Source organism: Dermacentor albipictus, chromosome 4 (assembly GCF_038994185.2).
Source record: "Dermacentor albipictus isolate Rhodes 1998 colony chromosome 4, USDA_Dalb.pri_finalv2, whole genome shotgun sequence".
Taxonomy (NCBI): domain Eukaryota; kingdom Metazoa; phylum Arthropoda; class Arachnida; order Ixodida; family Ixodidae; genus Dermacentor; species Dermacentor albipictus.
In genome coordinates this window covers 89,550,135-89,566,053 of record NC_091824.1, presented here as the reverse complement: position 1 = coordinate 89,566,053, position 15,919 = coordinate 89,550,135, and the positions used below count along the sequence as shown (strand labels likewise).

At 46.8% G+C, this 15,919-nt stretch overlaps 1 protein-coding gene across 2 annotated transcripts in view; it reads left to right on the top strand.

Annotated features, from left to right (window-relative positions):
* Positions 1 to 15,919, top strand: part of LOC135917683 (ATP-binding cassette sub-family G member 1-like) — an 86,630-nt gene that overhangs the window by 18,092 nt on the left and 52,619 nt on the right. The window contains exons 1-2 of one of the 2 annotated variants that reach the window (XM_065451256.2): positions 2,242 to 2,417; positions 9,449 to 9,571. Coding sequence is in view for 1 of the 2 variants with exons in the window: in XM_065451255.2 (XP_065307327.1) it covers positions 9,449 to 9,571 (123 nt within the window). In the remaining variant the exon portion in view is untranslated. Of the gene's footprint in view, positions 1 to 2,241; positions 2,418 to 9,448; positions 9,572 to 15,919 lie in introns of those variants that run through there. The other variant, XM_065451255.2, reaches the window with a different exon arrangement.

Sequence of the window (15,919 nt, the reverse complement as noted above, 5' to 3'; positions counted from 1 at the left end):
CATATTTATACACCGATCGCTCTGTAACACATGCAGTGTGAGTTTCATCAATAGCCACTACTATCCTCGCTTAGCTGAGCAATAGGACCTACAGCCGCTGGCTGCACTGCGTGAAGCTTTCAACATCTCAAAACCAGCCAGGCAAAGCCTGGGCCATGTTTATGTACTCACGTACAGTCGTGAGCAAAAGTAACGGACTCCTGCGAGTGTGTAACGAAAGGCATGCCAGCACTACTTGGCGCCCGGCCGTTCAAGCTCGTGTGTCATCAATTCCGGCGCAGTTCGCCAGTGCGTTCCTCTGTATTCGTCGAAATGGCATGAGGGTGACTTGTGTCTACACAGACACGGCTCCATGCATGGTGCTGTGGCGTTTCAACTCAACGTATTTTGCCAAGAATAGCGCAAGGACGTAGACACTTCCAGGTTCTTTTAAATATTTGGCTCTATCGAGGTGGTGCAGCTTTCGTAGCCTTACATTTACAAAGACGGGACGATCTAACAAAGAAAAGAGCAATTCGCTGTACTGGTGCTGGTCGCTATATTGGTGACCTTGCACACATCATCATCATCATCGTCATCAAAAACATTTGTTGGTCTCGACAGGATCGTTTGTTGTAGTCCGTCAGGGTCTTCTTGGACGCTCTTGACTGGGTTTAGCATAGGTGGGGTCCTTTGTCAAGGGTTCCAACGGCCTCAGCTGGCCTAGGTGCTCGCTGCAGGAGACCAATTTGCTCCTCGCAGCGGTCGCTGGCCAGCAGTGCCTCCCATTGCTCCGCACTTGGATTTATGATTTTGAGGACTGCTGTTATAAGTTGGCATTCCCGTGCGGTGTGATATGAGGTGGGCTTTTGACCTCAGCCCGGGCATTTAGCTGCATATCTGGTGGGGTACATTTTACTCAGTAGGTTTAAGTTGGGGGAAGTTCCTGTCTGGAGCTGCCTCCAATCAGTGGGCCCCGCCTTCATGAGTGATTTATAGGGGGGAGGATATCGTATCCTGGTTCCCCTGTAGTGTGCCAATGAAGCCGAGTCTTCATTTGGAACAGACGGTAGGCTTGCGAGTGTGCATTCTTCGGCTGCTCGGACTGCAAACCGACGAGCTACCTTCTCCGCCTCTTCGTTCCCCGACATTCCTGCATGTCCTTGCTCACAGGAGCCTCGAGTACACGTGCCGCTAATTCGCTCTTGCCTTCGCACTGTACAATCTTTCCGACTTCAGGTCTCGTTTTATTTTCGTTTCCCCCTTTCAGCTTTGGCTTCCAGTGAGGTCGGGAAGAAACGCGTGGAGAAACGTGGGACAGCCGAACCGCACGTGTTCTCGGCGTCACGCAAACGCCTCTTACTGCCTGTAGACGTAAGAGCTGTCTAGAGGCAACGAATGTTCGAAATTGGAAGCCGCGTGATATGAATACGGAAATGAGACAAAGCAAAAATGTATACCCGCGAGGGCGCCAGCTCCCCTTTTATCGGCCAACTCCATGTTGGGGGTGCCACACGTGGACTTTAGAAAACGAGAAGTCCCGTTTGTATATTCGCCCTTGCAGTTCAACGTGCGCGCACTTAATAGCGCGGCGACCTCGGTTTCGGGAACGGGGCGGCCGCGACACAGATGGTATTTCTTTCTGTTAATGCTCCTATTGAGATTAACGAAGTGCACGTGACTCGCCTTCCTGCAGACGCGCGGCACTGTTGGGATGGCGCGTGTAAGCTATGTTGATAGGCCTACATAAAAGCGTTGCATACATAGACCAATAGGTTTCTCGTGTTTGCTTCCTTTTAGTTGCGCACCGGAAACATGATTTAACTGACCCTGTGAGAATCGGTGTAAGAGAAACTTAGGTGAGCCGGTAAAGACGAAACGGCGCGTCACGATAAGGAATGCGCAGCGTATTTTTGCGACGAATGCGTCCCACAACCGCCCCCAAGCATGGCGGTGGGCATAACCGAAGCCCAACACAGTATCATCACCGGCTAAAACACCTTACTTTTGGACGCCACCATGCTTCACTAAACACAGGCGTCTCAGAGTCCCTGTTGGGCCTCATTATGCCAACTGTTTTCCGCCCAAAGCCAGCCGCACAGGAAAGACATGACTTTTCGTGATCGTGTTTTCCATCCGCCGCTAAGTGACGTCACTCAGGCGATGCGGGAGCCTCCCAACGGCATCACCAAGGGACGCCGCCCTTTCGTGCGCGCTCATTCGTGCGCGCTCATTTTTTTGCTCAAACGACGAAGCTGCCACCATATGCAAATGTTAATTCTTGCGGCTGTAGCCAAAGGCATAGAATCGCGCTGGTACGGCTGGAGTACCCACTTTCGAGACCCGCCGCCGGACTCGCTTCTTTCATTTGCAACAGTGGCGAAGCATCTATTTGGCGAGAACTCACCAGCGGCCGACTGGACCAGCCGAAACCACAGGTTGGTGGTAAAGAAAGTTGGCTTCAAAATCAACCCGAGTGCGCTTGTTATGCATTGCGAATGCACACGTGCATGAAGGCCCGACCACGAACATGAGCGTTGGCACGTAATAATGACTCCATAAAAGGGCAAGTCGAGCGTTCAGGCTCGCGGAGCTGTTATGCCGAAGAACGCTCGAGATGCCTTCACGCCTCGGGTGCTGTCGCAACTGTTGGCGCTCTCCGCCACCGACGCCGTGTTGTCATGGTATCGACACGCATGCCCGGCCGGCCCGCGCGTGGAGTGTTTAGGAGGTCGCCAGAGGCACGCAGTGCATTTTGCTGCAAAAGCGATGAAGGCAAGGGGACTCAAGGTCGCGCTCCGCTGAATCGGCGTTGCCGATGCTAGGCCAGCGTTCATAGCTCCCGCTGCTGCCGCGAGCGTTGTGCGCGCACCGATGAGCGTTCCTGCTGAGCAGCTATGTACAGTGCTCACGGAATGAAACGCGTCAATTTAGGGTTAACTAATGCCCATACTTTCGTTTCCACCGGCTGCAGTTCATGTCACATCGACGTAACTTTTGTGTGTACACTTAGAGCGGAGTCAGAGTCACCTTTAGTGACCAGATTCATAGTGACATGACATGGTACTCTCGAGTTCTCTGCACATATGCTGGGTTCTACGAAATACTGGCTGTCGCATTTCATTCCGTGAGCACTGTACATTCCACGCTGCGGCGCAGGTGCTCACGCTGGTCTGAACGGAATGGGCCGTCAATCGTAGAGTTTAATCTACCTAATCCTCTCTTTGGGCGCCGAAAGAATGGGAAATTGGCGTTGGCCGAAGATAAATTACATAAAGGAATGTAAAGTTTCAGTGTCCCGCCTGTGGCTACCAGTTATCACTATTTTCATAATTCAAATGAAGTGCATTGCACATTTGTCCAGGTGCAACGGCCGTAACGCCGCCAGGGAAGCCCCTCACGGCGACAGTGTTCCGAGGCGCCTTCAACCAAACGCTAAGCCTTACTATCGCATTCACTCATCGAGGAAAGAGGCAACATAGGAGAGGTCCTGACGTCACGATTTTGAAGCCAGGAGTGCAGCCATGTTGGTAAAAAGACGCAGGACATTAGCTTGCTGCCAATAACAATGTAAATCACGAAATTCAACATTAACCTACAACCATTACTTTGGACGCAAGGATGGAGCTTCATAACAAATTTTTCTGAAGGTGTCGGAAATTTGCGTTAGGGGAGGTCCTGTAGTTGACTCTTCACAATCTAAATGTCGCCTGTGCCACTTCTAGAGGAACGTAAAGAGAGAGAGGGAGAGAGAAAGCAAGGACAGGAAAGGCAGGGAGGTCAACCAGAAAAGCATCCGGTTTGCTACCCAGACCTGCGATTTTAGTATACAGCTGGGTCCCTAATCTTAGACAAGAGCAAACGATGCATTGTAATAGCCTTAAAGGGTCGGTCTTACTCTCTACTTTAAGGGTTTAAGGTAGGCTAAGGTTATATAACTGCACCAATGCTGGCCAGCAGCGTATGCTTAAAAGGTAAGAAATCAGCGTTTTCCCTAACTTTCGGAAGCATTTCGCGAGTCGTCGTGCCAAAAGTTGTTTTTCCTATTCATTTTTACCTCGCTTGGGTAAGCGCCCAGCCCGAGGCGTGCTGTATACCCCAGCTTGAAATGAATCGGTGAACTCGTTTTCCAAGGAACGTCTGCCAAGAAAGATGATATGCAAAAATTCAACAATCCCCGCTGAAGAAGGTACGGCATGGTTTCAGTTTTACGACGATACCCTCGAATTTGTTGTATCTTTCCACCTCAGGTAGGGGGGGGGGGGGGGGAGGAGAGATACATCCGAAGACTAGCTCTTCGGATAATCTGCGTGGTGTGCGATTATTCGCCCTTTGCCCGCGAAAACGAAATTACCGTGTGTCCCGCCATGCATGACGACGAACTCTCGCTTCAGTGGTTGCCAAATCGAAATCGGCTTGCTATGAATGTTGCTGGAGCTTCACGCTTGACTGAGTGTCTAGCTACCAGCGCGCTGGCAAACGTGCCCGTTCTCAAGAAGGTATAAGCCAAAAGGTGCGATGCCGTGTTTCTTCGAACCGTACCAGCACATAATGACTCAAATGCAGAACCAGACTAAACGCTGTGAGTCAGCGTGCGTTGCCATTTGCTAAATTTAATGAGCAAACACTGACTCTTGTATTCATTTTCGTTGCAAGAGATTAGGATTTCGTTTTTCACATTATCATAACCAGTGATATTTGGAGTTCTCAACTGCTTCCTCTAACCCAACAGCGCACCGATGCCATACGCATAATCTGAGGAGGGGAAGAAATTGTATTTTCTTAGTTTAGGGGAGCGACTCCACTTTCTTGCGTTTCTCAAAATGCTCCCCCTTCTTCACGCCTTTCGTTCTTTTCCGTTTTTGTTTCTTCTTGCAATCACGCCTTGTAGGCACTTTACTTACTACCAGAAACATATGGCTGTCTGTGCAGAATTTCCGGTACAGCCAAGTAAATGCTGTTTTCGGTTAAAGAAAAAAAAATCTTGGGTTTTACGTGCCGACACCACGATATGATTACCAGGCACGCCTTAGTGGGAGACTGCCGATAAATTTCGGCCACCTGGTGTTTTTTAACGTTCACCCAACGCACGGTACACGACCTTTTATTTCTTTTTTATTTCATCACCATTAAAATGCAGCCACCGTGGCCGGGATTCGATCCCACGCCCTCGGGCTTAGCAGTGCAACGCCAAAGCCACTACGGCGGCTTGCCTTCCGCTTCCGATCTGATGAGATCAGCCGTCGTTCGGGGCCGGCGAGAAACGCTGCCGCCAACCTTGCGTCACGCGCTTATCGCTCATGGGCACCGAATACACGTGTACACGCAAGCTGCGGCGTTCACACGGCCTCACACGCTCTCGCGCCTCCATTTCCAGCCTCGCGAAAGTGTCCGTGGACGAGAGCTTTAGATAAAATATTACCTGTGTCGGAAGTTACGGAGGCCCCGTGATGCGTGGCGACGATGTGAAGGCTGAAAAAAGCTTCGGGAAACACACACGCCCGACGCAACTGTTTGCGCGCGAGTGCTCTGGCTTCGCGTCGACAGTCGAGGAAGTTACGAAGGCCCCGTTACTGCACCACAACTCTCGCCATTCCACTCACTATTTCTGTGAGAAGTCAGGTGTAACTAAAGACAGAGATGGAATGCAAGACGGATGTCGCTATGAAGTTCGAGCACCACGACGAAGTCACAGGCGATGCACCTAGCGGATTTGTCCACGACGCCGTTGCTTGCGTAACAATCTTGCAAGCCGGGAGAGGGGGGGAGGGGGAAGGGGCGGGAGGGGGGGGGGTGATGCGCATGAGTAGACGTTCGGGATTTTCCCAGCGTGAACTTTGACCCAAATCCTTCGTTCGAAATACAGATACAGCGCTGTATCGTAGCCGTGTTTTGTGGCTTTGTTCTCTGCGAGCAAATGGGTAATTCGAAGTGTCTTCTCCGCTGGTGGCCCCACGACGCGCTCCGAATATTAAGCCTATCTTTCTTAATCGCCGAGATTCGATCTCCATCGCATCCTCACATACCACCAACGGGAAAGTTCTCCAGGCCGACACCCGCTGTAAACGAGTGCGAAGAGAATGCGCGATAGCCGGTGTTGTCGGCGGTGCTTCGGACATCGAAAACACACACAGTGCGTCATGTCCCCTTCACCCTTCCTGTCTTTTGACCTGAACTATCGTCAGGACAATGAATACGACGTTAGTCCTGTAGGTCACTGTTGGCGACGCTGGCGATGGCAAACACGTGGCTAAACTAGGGAACTTGTACAGGTCCCATTAAGCACTGAGCATTTCTACAGGTTCGTATTTTGTAATCGGTGAGGTCATGCTTGTTGCACTCACTGTCGAGAGTCTCAGGCTAGAACTAAGCAAGATCGTGGTCACGTTTTCGGATTCTGACAGTTTATCTGCATGCAGTCTCTTTTTTAATTATTTTTTGAAACCCCCTTCCTCCAGCTTGATATTATTTATTTTTTAATTTTTCCATCTTTCCTTGCATCTGTCAGAAAAAAAGTACGGAATCAGCCGTGGTGAAATGCAACCTTGCTACTTGTTTTTCACCGTTGTCATTGCATTCACAACCTTTCGTTCTAGAAATATGAAAGAAAGAGCAAAGCAGTGGTATACCTAATGCGTTTGAAGTAAACAACCTTTGACTGCAATGAAGAGGCCGGGAATCCCAAAGACGAACGTCCTCTTGTATTCTTTTTGCATTGACCACACTTCTCAACGTGCTCCGACAATGCATAATTTTCTTGAAAACCTTTTTCCCGACTCGGTATAACCAGCGCCGACAAGCCTTAACAGACACCTTCACAGACTTCCGATGCTTGCATGACGCTGACTAATTTCTCGTCATGCCCGTTTACCCCGACTAAGAGTGTTTTCTCACCAAGACCACCTAGGAAGCATACGAGCCGACTCACGAGTAATTTTTGTCCCTGTCACATTATAATGTAACTTTCTTTTTCAAATTTGTTAAAAGTAAACAAAATGAGGATACCGATTGAATTCTCATGGTAATTAAATGCACTACAACGAAATTTGGTATCGTAATGTCAATTCCCCCTTCAAAAGCGATGCTACTTGCATAACGTCTCCCTTCTCAGTGACTTAGTGTCGTGCTGTTGTGCACAGTATTTTAGGTGCATTAGCGCAGGCTCTTGGGCCAGTTGGTGAATGATGAAGTCGAAAAGGGGGTAGCTGCGAATACACAAGGACGCGTACACAAGAGAATAGCTTTAGACACAGCCTGACGCTGGAATCCGTCCGTCTGTGTCTAACGCCTTTTTCCTTGTATACGCGTACTTGTGTATTCGCCGGTACCCCTCTCTTCAAGTTTGCAATATTTGAGGTGTTCAAGAAACTAAGCTGTGAAATCGAATGAGAAACCGCAAAAACATTTCTTATCGTGAATTGCGCACGTGACCTCAGCCTGGCCTGAACATATACGAACGCGTGATGCTTCTGAAGAAGCTCTACTAATTTGGGGCCGATTGGGATTTTCCTATTTAAATACACGTTACACGTACAAATGCTCTCAATGGACAACTTCTGAACTGATTTCGATTAAGTTCGTCGCATTTAAGGAAAAAAGCAAGTTCTACGAACTGTATGAAGCAGAATTTTGATTTCAGGCGACAAGCATTTGAAAAGGAAAATTGCCAGCAATAAGCAACTTAAGAAAAAAAAGGATACTGATATGCGTGTGCTTGGCGCTCGCGTGATGTCATGAAAAATCCGGGAGGGTATGCTTGAACCGGCGTAATCTTGCTCCATCCCAGGCACTGTGCAGTAGTGGCTGGAAGGAATTTAGGCTCAAGGTGGCTGCTAGAAAAACTTGGCCGGTAACAGCAGAAAGTCTTTCTTTCCTTTTTTTTTGTTTTCTTCAGGCGTGCAGCTTTCTTTTTGGATCTGGTCCAATGAAAACACGGCTTTCTTTTTTCTTTACTTGGCGAAACGGGGACGCGGCCTTGTGCTCGACCAAGAACATCGTTAGTGAGGATGAAATGACATTTACGAGGCATAAAAAATAGGAAAGAAACTACCTCCTTTTCTGATATCTAAATACATCAGAAGTCATCTAGGGAAAGAGCTTTGGGTTATAAGAATTTTTTTTCTATGTATGAATGCATCCTATGTTACATTTGAATTGCAAAGGTTTTCTTTTTTTGTTGGCCAGGCTTAATTGCAATCCGCTTTTCTATTCCGCAGATGACTTGACGAAATATTTGGCGGAGAATGCACCGCTGAACGATAGCAGAAATCGCAGTGAATAAGTTCGGGGGGGGGGGGGGGGGGCGAACTTACAAATGTTGGAAGTGTCAGTCATTCATCGGTCGCGTAATATTTATGCGAAACCTAGATTTTATTTATGCAGTTGCTAGTGCGGACAGTATTCTGTATCTACTTCCGCCACTTTCAGTCTGTATCCTTTGGCTTCCTTACACTGCTTTTGAATAATAATAATTAAAAAAAGCGCTCGGCAGCCGACGTTACAACGATGAGCATTCAAGCAACGTTAGCAGCGACACACCTTACTGTCAACGCCAAAGCGTGTCAAGCGTTAACTTTGTACTGCAGCCAGCTGTGCTCCTTTCTCAGGCTTCTCTCTGAACAGGCTGCGCTATCTGACGGTGCACTCGCAAAGTCTGCGCGAAGTCCGCCTCCTTCATTGCGTGGCCTCTGAGATGCGTGGCGCGCCGGTGCATCCGCGCTGCGTGCTGCGGCTGGGCTCCTCTCTCTCTCTGTCTCTCTCTCGCGTTCTCTGGATACGCTGCACCATCTGGCGACGCGCTCGTGAACACAGCGTGGTGTCCCCGTTCCTTTTTTTTTTCTTTTCAGGCGCAGCCTCCGGGTTTAGTTGTACATCAGTGATACCTGAGAGTTATGGCGAATTCGGCAAATCGCACCGGCGTGCTCCGGAGCACCCTGGGGCGACGATGAGTGGATGAAACGGCGTATTGGGGCACCCCGGTGGTGTACCGGTGTGATCTGCCGAATTCGCCATTAGACTCTTACTGCACACGTGGCACAGCTCTAAACAGCCGGTCCACTGTGCCTGAGGAACTTTTGTGACGCGTGTTCACTTTAAGGCGAGCACCAAATGAATTCTAAAGTAAATTTATTTTTTGAAGAGGGGTGTTAAGAGGCTAGATAGATGGTTATACTCAAAGTTCGTGAAGTAGGCTCAGAAATATAATCGTAATCAATAATTGTTCCTGAAATATTACAGAAGAACATGTTTTTCAGCAGTAATATTGTTCTCTAGCAACTGCTTCTTAAATAAAGTGCTTCTGAAGTGTGTTGAAGCTGTGAAATTGCCTACCAATCAACGTTACGCATCAACTACCTCGGCTTCGGGTGACGACGAAATTTTACAAAAGTTGTGCAAACCGAACTGCGGTACGGAGGTTTCGGCGTCGCAGAAGTAAGATAGCTCAAGGTATTCCTTTTGTTCTGTGCAGTAACTTTGGACGACCAGCGGTCGATAACGAGCTCCATCGACAGCAGGGCAAGCGGCAGCCGGAACTTCGAGAGCATCAAAATAGAATGGAAGAACCTGCGGTTCAAGGTGAAGAGTGGAAAGGGTAAGCAAAAGTGACTGATTGGACATTTCTGGCATGAATGACTGGTTACGGAGTGAACCATAGGTATTATATTGTGTAAATGCATTATTATTATTATTATTATTATTATTATTATTATTATTATTATTATTATTATTATTATTATTATTATTATTATTATTATTATTCGGTTTGAAAGCAATACATGTACACGATTTAGATGTGCAGAGGGGAAAATAAGGCAAGGAGCATCCTGGTAACTACCACAGGGAAGGACATGACGCCTGCCTAATCTTCAGGAAGGAGAGGACAGAAACATAAAAATTGAAGATCGGAGGAAAGGGCGTAAAGAGGAAACAAAGAGTAATATGACAGATGGCAAAGACTAAAGCAAATCAATGAGAAACCATAGAATACTGCAATAGGAACAGAAAGAGATTACAGACTTCGCACTAATGACAAAACAATACGCTTGTTTCTAGCGTATATAAAGGCAGGTACCCTTAGGATGTGCGTGTGCGCGCGTGCACACGAACTTGCACACACATGCACGTTTTGGATAAAGCACATGAGTGGGATCCCAAAAGGAAAAATTCGATTTTATCAATAAGTATGACAGAATCAACGGGTTTCAATAATGAAGCTTGAAAGGCCGTTAGTTCTTTTCTAGGCGACCGAACTTGGATACGTAGCAATGGGCATCGGTGTTCGTGACAACACGCCGCGTGATCGGGTTTTCCTGCCCACGGGGCAAAACAAAGGTACAAATACCACCCCATAAGAGAATCACAAACAGGTTCCTCACGCCAAATCACCCTGGCACTTTCGCCATGCCCTTCGCGTGACTCAAACTTCCTTCCCTCTGCGCTCATCGGATGGAGGCGCGGCTGGGCACAGCCAAAGTTACAGTCACCGATCACGCGGCGCTGCGGGATCTTGAGAGGCATTTCAAGGTGCATAAACGGTCAGGTTTACTTTCTTCCTCACGTTGTTTATTATGCATCAAAGATGAAACATGGAACAATACATGCGGGGTGCGCATATGAACAGTGGTTTAGAATGGTAGTTGGCTGACGATAATTAAGTGGTACGAGGCAACTTGAAATGGTTGAAGTCGGGGGGCAGTTGAATATCGAAGATACATAATATTGCACGCACGATAATTACCAACTGAACTTTTACATCGACCAAGAAGAATAATAATAAATTGCACGTTATTCCTTTAGGATAAGAATTGATTAAGGCTTTGGGGGGGGGGGGGGGGGGCTTGTTGGATTAACATCTTGAGTCACAACGCTGCAAGGCTATGCTAGACATATGGATGCAACCTGTGTAACGGCGCAGTGTTGTATACCGGTGGTAAGATAAGAAAGCATACGTGTACGAGAATCTGCTCTCTACAGGCGGAGCCATAAAATAAATATCATTACATGCGCCCCTTCGATTGGATCGTATGGAACATGTACATTCGGCGTCCTTCCACGATTCTAATTTTGCGTAGTTAGAGCGCCCTCAGTTTTGTAGTTTGTGTAAGTAGCCTTCGAGTGTGCGAGCTTATTTAGTCGTCGCTTGAATGTTGCATTAATTCTCAAGAACATTCACTTCCAAGCTACCCGTTCAGAAACGTCTTTACCGTAATGGAAATATTGCGACCGACCTCAGTTTCTTCAAATATGGGCATCATTGGACAGGCTTTCCCGTATACTTTGTGCTGCGACCTTTCCTTAATCCGGTGTTGAGGAAAACATCCACAAACACCTTGAACAGCCGCTGTTTGTTGTCGCTACGAGACAGGACAAACATGTGCGTCATGTGTGAAGCAAGATGCAGGTGTGCTGGTTCTTTAAGGGTGCAACCTGTTTCTTAATAGACACAGGAAATTCATGCGCGCGCCTTCACTCACTGTCACTCACTGTGATGCAACTGACAAAGCATCATGCGGAAACGCAGACGGGGGAGTTGTTACTTGGCGTTCTTTAGGATCTTCACTTCTGGGAAAGTTTCATCGGTTGCATAAGCAGAAAATAAAGATTGCGCGAAAAGTCCTTGGAAAAAAATTACCGACGATTACGTTACTTCCTAATGCGAAATTTGAGCGCAGCAAATAAGCTGTTTCACCTTTTCGATAGATTGAGGCAAAGAAATCGAGCAACACATGTATGCGCTATCACAGAATTTTTTTTTTTTATTTTTCACACGTATTCCTTTAACAAAGACTCCACTAACAGTTCTTGACAGTCATGAAGGAAGCTTTGTGGTCGGAGAAATAGGCTGATATATGTTCGACTTGGTACACCAATGCTTGATTCTCAAAGACGAGATCTATACAAGTGCCTCGCGAGGTTGTCACAGCCGTGGGACGCGTTACGAGCGAGAGGAACGGGATGTTCTCCCGCATTCTCCCACAACCCGAGACTCGCAGGAAGAGGGGGGAGGGCGGCGACGGTGTTCTATGCAGTCAAGTTATCTTGAATCTCTAGCGGCGTCAGCGGCATCCAGCGGTATCAGTCGGTCGCTGCTAGCGCTGGGGGGATGAAAGGGGGGCGGAGCTGGTTACGAGGCCGACGACAACGCCGACGCGAAACCCAGGAACGGACGCCAAAGAGCTGCGCTCTAAAAAGAAACGAACTGGACGGCACACTGACTGGGTACAACTGAAGGCCTACCGAATATTCACGGATATACAAATATTAGTGCAGAATTCTGCAAACATTTGTCTGGTCAGGTGCCATGATGAAGAAGCAGCTTCAGTCACTGACCAAATCAAGGTGAAGAAACAAAGAGTTGTTTCGAAGCACGCACGGGTTCCTTGTTCACACTAAGGCAGACAAGACCTGTTGGTCGTGCCAAGATGATGTGCGAAGATATGATGTAATCAGCGGCGATAGCAAGTAGGTCCCCATTTCTCTTTTTGATGTTATCGGCCGTCGTTTCGATCAACAAAGATTCTATCAGAAGCCGTGTCATCATATTCTTTTCTTTGCCCATGATGGCGGCGTTATCCCAATCGATGCGAGGACTATGTCTATATACGTGCTCGGCAAGGCCATGCTCGTTTTTTTTATTGTTCTGGGAACGCATCTCTTTGATGAGTCGCCATTCCGCAACTGTGTTTCCGGTACGTAAAAAAAAAAAAACCCGCACAAGTTCTGCGTATCTCGCTCTAAGGTTAAAAACCGCTCTCGCCGCATCGAAACGCGAAAAGTAATTCCGATTTTCTTTCCTGTATACGATTGCCAACACACCCAACGACCTACCCGGGATTATCGCACTTGCCTTATGACGTGTGTACATAAAGTCTATGCGATCGGAGTCACCATAGGCGGGCACCGTTAGTGTGTGTGCACTCCCTTGACGTACCATTCGTTCTTTTTTTTGTTCTTTTTTTTATGCTGGCTTCTATCCACGTAAGCAAGGGAAAATAAGACCGGGAAAAATTCCGAACCCTAATAGGTATGGACTTGGGGCAATGACGATTCCGTTCTTTCCATAACGCACATTTGGTAAGATCCGCCACGCCGAGTTAGCAGCTCTCGGCCATAACGTAGGTACGGTGGCACGCGAGTCGTTGGCTGACGGCAGTAAAGAATATAACGTCAACAAAACCATCAGAAGACAATTGTGTTGCAATATTTGTGCCCGGTCCCTTACACATTGTAAACGCATATTTAATGCAGGAAGAGACGCGTCAGCGTGGACCTACCAGCAAGCTTACGGCTTCACTGCTGCTTTTGGTCTGCAGTTATAGACACATCATGCTTACCGCTCAAATGTTCGCGCCTAGGACACCACCGTGAAAATAGCTAGGAATACATGGATGTTAATTAATCGCAGATAACAACTACCACACTGGCATGTAGTCTCCTGTGTAATGCCCGGCACGAAAGCTATGTTGTCTTGTATTACTTGGAAGCAATGTGTTTCGGTACTATTCCCAGTACATGGCTGCCCTTCGTTTATAATTTACTTTAGTTGCATGAAAAATAAAACAATGAGCTACTGCGCAGGCTTGACGCTTGTTTCTACATTATTCAGTATGCATATCGGGCTGGATAAAGACGAGCTATAGCAAGAGCCACAGGATAACGCGTTGATTGTTCGTTTTTCATATGCCATTTGTTTTAGAAACTACGAATGGTCATGTTAAACGCAAAACGAAAATTATAGTGAATAAGAGGTTTCAGCTCATATAAAAGTTAAATATGCAAGACAAATTATGGTTAAGAGAACGAAATATATTTGTTACATGTGTTGCCTTGAGAAAGAGAGAGATAAAGAGGAAAGGCTGGGAGGTCAACCAGATATCGGTCTCCGGTTTGCTACCCTACACTGAGGATGGGAGATAGGGTTTATAAAGAGGACAGAGAGGAAAACGTTAAAAAAAAACACGTTGTTGAATTGTGTTGTGAATTGTGTTGCCTTGAATTTCATGTTCCCGTCATGCATATAAGAGATGACGTGTTCTGTAACTTCGTCAAGGAGCATTCAGTCGCTTCTGAAGTATTAATAAGATTCTTTGTTAGAAAGCAAAAAAATTAAGTCAGTGTTATATGTTTGCGTTGGATCTCAGCTATATAATCAAATTAAGCTTAATAATCGTGTGCTTCGAATCACTTTGATAGTGGAATACACCAAACATAATTTTAGAAGATTTGATCGGAGCACTACTTGTTTTAAGGGCGAAAACCGAATGTGAAGTAGACTTCTGCCTCTGAATTCAGCATTGCTTCTTATTTCATTTTCAATGCATGACATTCCGCAGTGCAGTGAACATTCGGGCCGCCAAGCAGTGGTCGAGACCCGAATTGCATTTTAACGGCTTATCAAATGAAGAACATAGGAAAGTTTTGCTTTGAACTGCATCGGTCCTAATGAACTTCCAGCAGAATTATAATTTTGCGCGCACAAAATTCACAGGATGCAATTTCTCTCAAAGTTCTTTTTAAGCTATCGCGAAAGCTATCATGAAAACTTGGATAGCTTTTAGAAAATTATCCTACTCTCGAATGCACAACTCTCATATTTTTGTTCTATGAGGGCGCTTTTGAAATCCGGATGTTCTGGCGAATACAGCCTGGAGTGGTTTCTTTTTTTCTTTTTTCAATGGCATTGCATATATAACCTAGCTAAAACCGATACAGTGTTGTTTTTGACTGTGGGGGGGGAGGGGTCCGACGCTCAAAGCAGTATCGCATTCTTGCACTAATTGAGCACACGTGTAAGCGCCGAGCCCCATCTGCTCCTGCAGTTGGCAGGACACGCAGCTACACGTGCCTGTATAAACAAGTTTGGGAAGACGAGCTGCAGGAGAGGACACGAAGAGAATAATGAAGTCTTAACCGAAGCGTGTTTGCGTGCCAAGTAGTTAACGTGAAACATTCGCGACGGCCGCAATACGCAGAGAACAAGACAAAACTGTAGAAGAAGACAGTTAAGAAAAAAAAAAGATAGTAGCCTTGTCTGCGCTATTCTGATGGCTAAGCATGCCTAGGATAAGCAAGTCGTGCAGGGTGTAACCACATAATGAAGGCGAAACGTTCGCTACGCTTCGCACAGCTTCCCTTAACTTAATGTTCCGCTTGGCTCAGTCTTGCGTGTTTGACGCTTCTGTATTGCTTGCTTGAGAACAGAACCTACTTGAGGCATCGCTTGGATGCTCCGTCCGAGCGTATCGGTTTTTGAGTGAGATCGGAAATACTGTCGCCTAAGTTTTGATGATTGATATTTATGAAAGGCATGTGGAGCCAGGTACTCACGGTGAGGAATTATATTTTATAAATTTTTGTGTACAGTTGGTATCAGAAGCTCGTGTGGCCCGTGCTTCGTGATAAAGTCACCCAGTTTTTGCTTGCAGTCACTGAAATAGTGCATCGCTGTGTTGTTAATTTGCGTTAGTCCACACAGCAGATCATAAGTCCGCGCTTCGTGTCAATACTGTAGAAATGTTTAGCCTCTTGCGATATCTCGCGCGCCGTTAACTTTTGACGCGGTTCGTACGTACAACAGGAGAGCGTGCTAGCGTACTAATGTCAAAAAAATATTAGTGTTGCAAACAAACTGCGCAGGAATCTGCGCATTGGTGCTCACATTCTCATGTGTATGTTACTCGGTGGGTCACGGTAACGCGGAGCCAGAAACCTATACATCAAGATTTAAATGTATTTCATCGAACTTGCTTAATGGATGGTTGGTGTTCATGATTCTGCTCGCTAAATTTTGACGTGGGCTGCTTAGGACATGTAACCAACATGTCCTAAATAACGCAACTATGAAATGCGGCACACTTATTAGTTACTCTGAATTTTAACCGCTTCAATTTTTATAACGCTAAGAGTGATTTTTAATATTTGTTGCACCCGTTTCAACAGG